At 39.2% G+C, this 10895-nt stretch overlaps 1 protein-coding gene across 2 annotated transcripts in view; it reads left to right on the top strand.

The window, feature by feature from the left end:
* arhgef9a (Cdc42 guanine nucleotide exchange factor (GEF) 9a) overlaps positions 1–10895 on the top strand; it is a 70173-nt gene that overhangs the window by 4895 nt on the left and 54383 nt on the right. Inside the window, exons 3-4 of one of the 2 annotated variants that reach the window (XM_018728605.2) lie at positions 2330–2462; positions 3154–3260. In XM_018728605.2, coding sequence (XP_018584121.2) covers positions 2330–2462; positions 3154–3260 — 240 coding nt within the window. Of the gene's footprint in view, positions 1–2329; positions 2463–3153; positions 3261–5841; positions 6217–10895 lie in introns of those variants that run through there. The other variant, XM_018728606.1, reaches the window with a different exon arrangement.

Raw genomic sequence — 10895 nt, 5'->3', positions numbered from 1 at the left:
TTATCAATAACCGACTGCCCTATGCAGGGTCTCAGTGGTCAAGAGCCTATCCCGGAAGCGTAGAATGCGACGCATGGTACACCCTGGGCAGGATACCAGCCCATCCTACGACTCTCGCGTATTCATGCTCATTCACTCACACATACAGTAAGGGTAATTTAAAGTTATTAATTACCCAAAGACCATGTCTTTACACTGTGGGGGGAAACCCATGCTAACATGGGGAGGACATGCAAAGTCTGCACTGATAGAGCTGGATTTAAACACAGGTTTGAACCCACAGCCCAGGAACCATGAGCCACAAGTGCAACCCATAAGTGCTACCCATTGCAATTCTCTGCCACCACACCATAATTAATTAATATATATTTCTCAAAGCATTACAGTGTCAAATTTAGCAACTGTAAACCAAGTACAAAATATCTTCAGCTTTGGCAGGAGAATTTGAATTTCTGTCTGTGAAACTCATTTCATGTTTGTTAGCAAAATTAGCTTGTTCAGAGAGATGCTGTTAACCCTCAGAAAATGCGCTTGAAATTATGTGAAATTAACAATTCACATTTCTGGAAACAAATGAAAGTCCTGTTAATGGGAGTCCCGTACTCTGAACTAATAGCATAGTAATTGCCCTTGTAGCAACAAACATCAAGCACCAATAAGGCATGTGAAGGAGTAGTTGTACAAACCACTATATGTATTCTTTAAGTTGTGCTGCCAAGCACATACCTCTCTGTCATCTTCAGATAGCTATTTTTACCTGCTGTAGGACCACCGGCTCATACTGTACCAGTCAAATTTTAGCACCCTTTCCAAAAGCTAGTCATTTGTTTAAAAGGTTTGTCCAGGAAATGAATTAACAGGTCTTCCTAGCGCTTCTGCTGCAGTTTCCAAAGAACCAGGACAGTTGTATCTTTACTTGGACTCTTCTGTCCAGTTTGTCCCCCATTTTTGCCCAGGTTGTCCTCAAACTCTTGACTGCTACTGTATATACACTGTAACCTTGGGAAATCTTTTCTTTTTGCTCATACCAGTAGGAAAAAAATTACGATAAAGGGATTTACAGTAGTTTTTCATAGGCGACTGAAATTAAAGGCACACAAGTAATAGCTGTAAGCCTTTAGCTTTTAAGCCCTTCACTTTTGACCAGTTTTCCTGAAGTTATTCAGCACTAATCAGTGTAAAGGCTTTCTTTGTGCTATTTGTATTATAGGCATCTTAACTTGCCAGATCAAACATTCCTGTGAAAACTCGATACTCAAGGAGTTAATGCGTCCAACAAAGATTTTCATCCTTTGAATGCTTAGTATGGATTTCTGCATCAGGGACTGTTTGGAAAATTCTCTGTTTTGATGTTTGGTTCTAGACAAAGTGTGCATGAGGCAGGTCTATTTCATGCAACATCTGGTTCAATAAGATAAAAATATATGCCAACTTCTGTGCAATGTATAGCACTTTTTAAATGTCTTACATTCTAATCCACTAAAACTGCTGCAGATCTCTAGGCTTTTGTCTGCTTAATATCTCATGTTCTTGAATAAGAAAATTTCACTTTTCTGTAGTTTAATTAGTTCTCGCCACACATTTTACCTGACAAACACAACAGCAGCACCAGCTACTTGTGATGATGTTTTACTGCTGGGACATTATTACTAAAAGATCAGTTTTCACGCATGTCAGAAGTTTAAAAAGATGCTCATCTGTGGCTCAGGCTAACATTTACAAGTGACAGTGTTTTTACCTGGGCTGTACTTTGACTTTGGAGGATACGTTTATACTTTGATTCTTTCTCTGCCTTCTCTCTTAGCAATAAAATTACCATAAATTACAAATTACCTCAGTCATATATATCTCTAGCAAATTTTATGTACAAATGTTCTATTCTTTCTTCAAAAAAGATATAAATACCAATTTGGAAAGAACAATATTTAACAATGATACAGAGTATAATAAAAAAGTTCATTAGTTCATAGTTCTTTTGTTTATACTCTAACATTAATTACATTTGTTTTTTATGGGAAGTTAAAGAATATACAACTGGTTTTGTTTAAAATATGTATGCATGTTTTTGCAGGCTCTGGTTCCCCGTGACCCCGTATGGGACAAGCGGTTCTGAAAATGTGTGTGTGTGTGTGTGTGTGTGTGTGTGTGTGTGTGTGTGTGTGTGTGTGTGTTTTTGCAGGGCCAGCAAAGAATAATTCTGGAATCTAGAAAACACTTTTGAAGTGAATTTTTGCTGAAATAAATAAAAATGTGAATAGATAAAGATGCAGATATAGTGATATTAGAGCCAGTTGCTTCTTCAGTTAATATTTTCCCATATGATTTTCAGGCTTTGCTCCACATCGTTAGGAACTATGCCAAGAATCTGCCTTTGAGAGCTGCACCCCAGCGCTGTCACTCTGTACTTTTACGGAAAGACCTCCCCAGCAGGATATACTTAACAGACTGGAAACACTTAGCAGGTAGCAGCCCTTCTCAGCAGACTACACAGTTAAACACAGTCAGCTTACACACACTGTGTAAAACCATCACAAGAACAGGACAAATCCACATATGCCTTTGGTCGTCCTCAGAAGGCATAAACCAGTGTGAATTTTACATGTGATGGTATGCCAAGAGAGGAAAAGCTTAAAAAAAAGTGTTGTTTACAGCAAACATTCTGGTAGCAGACTGTGAAACCTATAAACAACATACATGGGATTGGAGATATTGTAACTGCTCCCCATTACTCTTGGTGAGACAACAATAGAGCTGCATATTGCCTTGATAAGGGTGAAATCAATCATTTATTAACTAATATGATTCCTTCATATTCTTTCAAAGAAATGTACAATGTTAGGCTTGAGTACTAAGCTTAAAATTATTTACCCATTTATACAGCTGAGTAATTTTAACTGCACCAGATCAGGGTGTGTACTTGATCTGTCTGTTAGAAGTTAAAGACTCTAAGTGCTACGCTATCATCCATTTTAAGGCTTATGACACCAGGGTCTATCGATTCAAGGACACAGAAGTTAACAAGCTCCTCTACTCTCATACTCAAGGGTAACGAGAGGGCATGGTTGACTGCTGTCAAAAAAAGACATAAATGCAATACTGCCTGTACTCACAGGTGACTGGATGTGTGATGTCAAGTATCTGTCACCTTCACAGCTGAGTCCAAGTCGTTGATGGAAATAAGGCGGCAATGTGACGAGAACCCAAGAACCAATGGGAGGAGACTGCTGAGGACACAGTCTGAACCGCTGCACATTGACAAAGTAAGTGATGAGCTGCTCTACAGACTATTAGCCTTGTTGATAAGGCTCACATGATCTTTTTTGCTCTTGACTAGTATAATTTAGATGCACTTGTCTTGGCATTTTCTTTAGGAAATAAAGCACAGTGCTGTGAACTGTTCTTATTTATTTTTGGTGTTTGACCGATAGTGATAGTAGATTGAGAACTGGACTGCTTATACGCTGTAGACCTGATATAACACGGCTCGATACAATGCGAGATTGCATATAACATGATCAGATCTTGGACTCCGCATTTTTTCTATCAGTTCCTTTTCACATGTTTCAAATCTGGGTGGTTCCCAAACACGTTTCCGAAAGTTGAAAGGTAAAGTTATGTAATATAGAGAGATTAGTACAACACAATGAGAAACTTAGAAAAAAAATGTTGAAATTTTGTGAAGCTTATAACAGAGCATGAAAGTTTGGATGTGCCGTTATATCTGGTCTACAGTGTATTCCTTTTTTCTGCTGACATCCTTAAGTCACCAGTTTACATTTTGTGGTTCTCAATCATATTGGCATATTTTTTATTTTTTAGTGGCTTACAGTTCTGCAGGTTTGTCTTGTGATTATAGATAAGAATTAATACTCTACACACGGTGGCACATGGTGGTGCATGGTGCCACAGCAGGTTTGGCTGGGGCCTCCTGTGTGGTAGGTCTGGGGTTTGAGCTTTGCTTGGGGTGCCCTGCAGCAGACTGATGTCCTGTGAGGGGTGTATCCCTTTGCACGTTGCGTTGCTGGGTTGGGCTCTGGTTTGCCCTGCTTGGGACTAGCAGTTGTAGACATTGTCTGTGTGTACTATACACTGCGGTTTGTTTCCTTATACAAAGCCATTTATAAGTACCTCATTGAAACTGATGGCAAATTTACTCTTGAGGTCATGTAATTATTTACTTCTGAAATTTTCAGAAATACAAATGAAGAAAAATCACAAATTGATTTTAAATAAGTAAGACATGCCACCTATTTCTGAATGTTGTCTAGCTGGCCAGCAACTACAGTAATTTAGTTTCACAGCTGCCAGCATATTCTATAAATAATACCGAAGTAGCAAAGTTTGCAAATACAGAGGATCTATTTAAAAGTTGTTTGTTATGCCATAGAGTACTACATTTTTGTTTCCATTGATGTGGGTTGAGAGGGAGAGGTGACTTTCAGCCTGGTTTTACTTACACATTTGTTTTAATTCCTTTAAATTTCTTACAAAGGGAAGTTTTCTTAGGTTCCTGTTTTATCATGCAGTCTTAGCAGCACAATGTGAAAAGCAGCAACAGCGATGGTAGGCCGACTTCTGTCAGATTTTAAATAGAAGGGACAAGTGTCTTCCTGGAACCATGTCAAGTCCAAAAGCACCCTCACATGAAAGGAAAAGGTCTCAGCAGGGGAAGAACGACACTACCAAGTAAACTTCCCCAAAGGCCCATTAATATTAGTGTAAATGGCTGGGACTAACAGGACTGCTGAACTGCTAAACGTTACATTATATACCAAACAATGAAGGTAAAGTGTAGACTCTTGTCAGTCCCAGGATGTCACGATAAAATCTGTTTTTGTTTCACATCAAATGCAACATACTATGCAACATACCCTGAACTGATACATCAACAGTACCCAGCTGTATGAATGGATAAATATTATATATTTTATATATAAATTTGCATGTCTGACCTGGTAAATCATCTTAGATCTATAAATAAAACAATAGTTAACAATGCATTGGCATGATTGTGCTGATAGGTGGGCACAGTGGTTATACCAGAAAATGGAGAGAAAAAAGCCACACCAGAGAACATGAGCTCTGCTATCATTTTGAACGATTGAAATGGCTCCTGCAGAACCACTTTTTCCCTTAATAAGAATTGTTTGCATAATTCACTGACTTCAGTCTTAATTGCATTTAATCGGAGATCTTGCAGAGCTCCCCTTCAGCAGTCAAATTTGTGAACCTGGAGATTGCCTGGTTTTGGAGAAGTTTTTTTTTTTCAGTCTCCTGCTCTGTGTTAATCTTTTAATATGAACAATATGTGTTGCTGTTTTTTATTCACTTATTACCAAGATGACTTTAAATACCAGTGAGTCTTGAGAGATTTGGGAATTTCTGAGGATGGCGTGGGATGGGTTTGCAGCAGAGAGCCTGGACTCAGAAGCTGTGGAAATTCGCAGATCTGGCGCTGCAGTGGATTAAAGTTCCTGCTTAACACAGCAGCATTCTGCTTATTCATCTGCACTGGATTCCAGTAGCACCTTCTCCTTCTCCTCCTCCTCCTCCTCCTCCTCTCCTTCCACCAGCACAGTCACGCTGCATTGTACTGAGGCTGTGGGAAATGGAGCAAATTCATTCATTTATGAAAAGTGAGGAGATGAAGAGGTGGTATGCAGGGATGTAACTTCCGACACAGGTGTCCCCAAGTGAAATGTCCAGGTCCACATGATAACCTTGTCAGTTCTTTACAAGAAGGCTCAAGTGTCCTTACAAGGACAATAAAAGGAGTCTATTTCTGCTGGTTTTCATAACATTAATTCATTCATTCATTCATTCATTCATTTGTGTGTTTACCTCATCTGTTGTTATAAATAGATGAGTCAGCAGGGCTCAAATCAGCAGCAGAGACTCAGCACATCTCCGTTGCAGAGCAGAGATCTGCAGAACATCAGTCTGATCAGAGCCTCTCTGAACGCGTGTAGATCTACTCGAAACTGTGCACACACATTTCGAGTCGTTTGTACCTTTAAAACTCGCTCGCCGACATTTTCCACGTCCAGGCAAACATGATGCGTCTGGAAAGCGGACTTTGAGCAAGCTGCGCTGGCTGGTAGGGGACGGTACAGGCAGCGGAAGAGCCGTTCCGTTCGGCGTCTCTGAGAGCTCCGGTGTCAGCGGCAGCTCCTCGGCTCCAGGATGCTCCTTTACTGTGTGGCCAAGAGGCCGTCGGTAAGGCGACGCTTTCCTTCTCTGGTCCTCCTGTGTCTTGCGCGTCCGTATTCAGTGCTGTCAGTGTCGGGATGCGAAGCTGCAGTTTGCGCTGTTATTTTTTACTGCGTGTTTCGTATAAATCTGCGCATTTTTTTTTTCATTCAGTCCCGCTGCACCCGTGCCGTGCCCAATACCGACATTTGATGTTTTGCTCTTTTTCGCTTATTATTATTACTACAATAATAATAATAATAATATTAATACTCGCATATAAAAATTGAATGCACGTATACCATTTTATTCCTGTGTCATGACATCTGTTATTGCCTTATTTCGCCAGTGAGTCATTATTCGGGCAGTCCGTTCTTCAGGAATCTGCCTGAGTCTCATGTTTGTCATGCTATGCTTGATGTAAATACAATTAAAACATGTATTTTATTCAGCTTTACCATGACGAGAATTTCAACATGACAACAAGCACATTAGATTAGGGTTCGAGTGCTGCTGCGTGTTAATAGTTTATCTAATGGATGTAAACCTGCTGTAACCCTGGGAGAAACAGTAATTTTTCGAACACCTATGTCGTTACAATCAATGAATGTCGAGCTGGAATATTCCGGCTCCATCTTTCATGTTCTCATTGGATCTATCAGGGAATTTGTTTTGGATGTGAGCAGGTTATCATGGCTGTTTGTGAATTATATAATGACACTGATAAACTGTGCAAAAAGTTTGACAGGTTAACTTTCTGAAATGTCTTGATTAAAGCTCCAGTAGCCGTTTCCATTTCTTCCTAGTAACTGCTAGCAAATTAAAAGGCATGCATGTTACATTTTCAGGAGTGGCACAGTACATTTTTAAAACCAAATTACATTTTTTGTGTCAGTGCATACTTAAGAAGTAAAGGTGCTTTCCAGCGAATCTGCTCAAACTGATGAACAAGTTCCTCCTCTCATGTGCTGTTATTGTATTTAACATTTGTTCATTTAGCTGATGCTTTCCTCCAGAGTGACTTGCAATGTTAAGCTACCTACAATTATTTATTCATTTATATAGCTGAGCAACTTTTTACTGAAGCAGTTCAGGGTAAGTACTTTCGCTCCAGGGGTGAGACGACAGAGGGCGGATTTGAACCTGGGCCTTTTGAGTCCCAAAGTGACAGCTCTGCTGCCCCATTATTGAGAGAATGAAAGCATAATTAATGCGTCTGTCTCCACAGAACTATCTTATGTGTATCTTCTCAACATATGCATCTAGGGCCATAGTAGTGTTTGCATTAGCAAAAGTGGACAGAACAGACAACTTACAAACCATTATGTTCTCTAACTTGTACAGTACAATACTTCTCAAAGGCAGTTTCTGAAACCTTGTATGCCATGAGGAAAATGAACACCTCAGGATTTCAAATACTAGTGAACTGTTTTAATTCAGGGTTCATTACAAAATATTATTTTGCAAGAATTATATTCTATGCTTAAATACAGTTTATGAAAAACTCTTTCACATTTTTCACACATGGGAAATTTCTTGCCATACGTAGCGTAGCATGACTGTACATTTTGTTTATGAGACTGTTTCCTAAATAAGAAAACTACTTGAGGTAATGATGCAGTGTCCAGTCCAGATCAGAAGACCTTCCTTTGTGTGATGTTTTATCATTTCATCCAAACTTTTAACAAGACAACATTGAAAAGGAACATTTGTCATTATATGTACTTGAAGGTTGCCAGTACAATATGCATATGTTACTTTCTGATCATGAAAACAGTGGAAAGGACTCATGAGTGAAACCTCTCATATACCTTTGCAGTGATGTGTAGCGCTGATTGCATTGAATTCAGTTCACATGAGAGACAAGGAGTACCAGTCTTTTTTCAAATTCAAGCATGCAATGTGGCCTCGAAAATGATCGGTCAATATTAACTGCTTAAATTCTGCAGTGGGTTAGCTTAACTTCACCTTCAGTTATTAAATACTGAGTTTGGAAAAGGCAAAATCCACAATGATGAAATGGCCTCCTTGATGCAAAGGTTTATTAGTTATTTCAGGTGAAATGCTTTGAACTTTGTGGCTCTTTGCACTGCTTTTCACATGTATTTAATAAAAACAGATAGTATTTCTACAAAAAGTTCTGCTGCATAAAATTCTTAAAGAGGCTAAGGAATGGAAGGACAAAGGCCCTTTTTATTCACCGTATAGCATGAACAAGTAGAACTGGAAAAGTACTTTTATTCACTCTGACTCTGCACAGGTCAAATTTGTCAGTTACCCTTGGTCTTTCATATGCCTGTTTAATTAAAGTGAACATGTGCACAGTTTTGCAGATCTGTTGTAATGCTGAGTTATGTTATAAATTTAAGAGTTCATTATTATATATCTACTATAATAATGAACCTTACAGCAATTATCTTTCATTTGATCCATTTTAACTTATGTAGGCTGAACAAGGCGGAATTTAAGATAGTCCTAGATAATGTTAATGTTGTATTTAGCTCATTAAACAGATAATTTACAGGAGATAAATCAAGAATAAATGTAAAAGGGAAAGGTAGTTGCCTATATTTCTGGTTACACAGTTCTGTTTCTGCAGTAAGAACATCTTCAGTTTATTACAGTATAGAATGAAGCAAGACTGGCACTGTGAAATATTTAATCATTTGTGCTTTGATCTGGGTTTTGTTTGCATATTACAGCATAGAAAAAGGTGCATAATGGAAGAGGTGACTTATACCCACAAATAGATCTGCTGTTCTTGGGGTTTGTGTGGGTGTGTAGATTTCAGGCAAAATGCAGTGAAGAGCCCCTCATGAATATGAGCTGTGAGGGACTGGTGCTATTCCCCAAAAACCGCATGTAGTGGTATCTTGCGTTGCAGTCCCATTGTCCATGGTGCACAGTTCTCAATAACCTGGAGTTTCTGTTGGCCACATCTCACTGTTTCCAGAGTAAAACATAACTCTTAAGATCAGCTTCTTAAAACCTTTTCTTTCCAGTGAATGTTTTTGTGTGTCAGTGTCATTATAGAGGTCTCTATTTTGCTGCTGTTCATTACTGTCATGGCAGAAGTGGGAGATTTCCTAATTTTGCTTTGCTATATGTTTTAAGATGGAGAAAAATTGAACCTGCATGCAGTTGCATGGTTCCTTGACTTAGCAGTGTAAGGAAGCTGTTTAAAAGTCAACAGTAGAAAGTACAACTTAAAAAAAAAACAACAATTAATATGTATAATCATTAAATTAATATGTATAATCATTAAAAGCATGACATTCTGGCAAGTGTTAGAGTCTGTTTTTCAGTAGCAGTTTAAATGACAACAGTGCTAAAAGCATAAACAGATTTTTTAAAAGATTAGTTGCAAAAAAACTGGTTTTTGCACTGTTGTGGCTTATTGTTATGTTAAACAGCAACAATTATATTTGAGTCACAGACTGAATTCACACCTTTCTGCTTTTTCATTTTGGGTCTGGTGGAAAGGTTTCTGGCCAGATCGATACATTTAAAAAGCAGTCAGTTGCTGCTGTTGTTGTCTAACCTAGAAGTTTAACTCCTTCTCAATGCACTATGCAGCCAGCAAAGACTCTTCTGTGTCCTTTATAAAAAATAAACAGACATAATGCCATTGATTTCCATTTTATGACTCAGGCTGAATTAAAAGATAAAGTCTTCAAATGTCTTCATTATTGTCTGATATTATGGGCATGATCGAGGATTTGGGAGTGAGATGGCTTCTGATGTTTGTAGTGTCATCCTCTGTAACCTACTGAAATGTTACAGATGTGTTTATTAATTGGCATCCAATTCTCACAAATGCAGTAAAAACCAGAATCTGACCATCTTGTGTTACAGATTAAAATGGGGAAGCTTCAGTTTGAATTTAATGAATTAATAGTTATTGCCCACATCTGTATGGTCACTGTAGACTCTACATTTAAATCTCTTGGAAACTGGGAAGGGGGGGTTGCAGTGGCACAGCGGGTTTCGCAGGGGCCTGCTCTGTGGTGGATCTGGGGTTTGCGGGTGCCCTGCAACGGATTGGTGTCCCGTCTGGGGTGTTTCCCCTCCCCCTTCAGTCTTGCGCCCTGTGCTGTCAGGTTAGGCTCTGGCTTGCTGCGACCCCGCTTGGGACAAGCAGTTGTAGACATTGTGCGTGTGGAAACTGGGAAGCATTGTAAGCCAATTTAACATTTAAAGTTTACTCCTCTGCTTATACCCTAATGACGTTCTAATTCCATATACTATTTCCTTTTGTGCCATGGGTCTACATTTAAATATGTATACTTCTGTAGTGGGGGGCATGTGGTGTGCTTGGCTGGGTCCTGCTCTCTGGCGGGTCTGGGGTTCGAGTCTTGCTAGGGGTGCCCTGCGACAGACTGGCATCCCATTTTGGGTGTGTCCCCTCCCCTTTCGGCCTTGTGGCTGTGTTGCCGGGTTAGGCTCTGGTTCACCGCAACCCCACTCAGGACAAGTGGTTTCAGCCTCTGTTTGTTCTTCTACAGTGCTGTATATGGTTTTAAATTTATGTAAAAATCCCTTTTAAAATGAAGAGGGTTGAATTACTTCTTTTTGTTGCCTTACCCCTTTCCACAGTTCAGTAAACCTCATTTAGTCCAACACCTGAGACCTTATTACCTCATGAAAAGTAGAGAGTTACACATATATCTGTAGATTAAAGAATCGATTAGCTTTGTTCAAGCTGA

The sequence above is a fragment of the Scleropages formosus genome, chromosome 14 (genome assembly GCF_900964775.1).
Source record: "Scleropages formosus chromosome 14, fSclFor1.1, whole genome shotgun sequence".
Classification (NCBI taxonomy): Eukaryota; Metazoa; Chordata; class Actinopteri; order Osteoglossiformes; family Osteoglossidae; genus Scleropages; species Scleropages formosus.
Note: the sequence above shows the minus strand (reverse complement) of the source record. Positions and strands in the feature narration are given on the sequence as shown.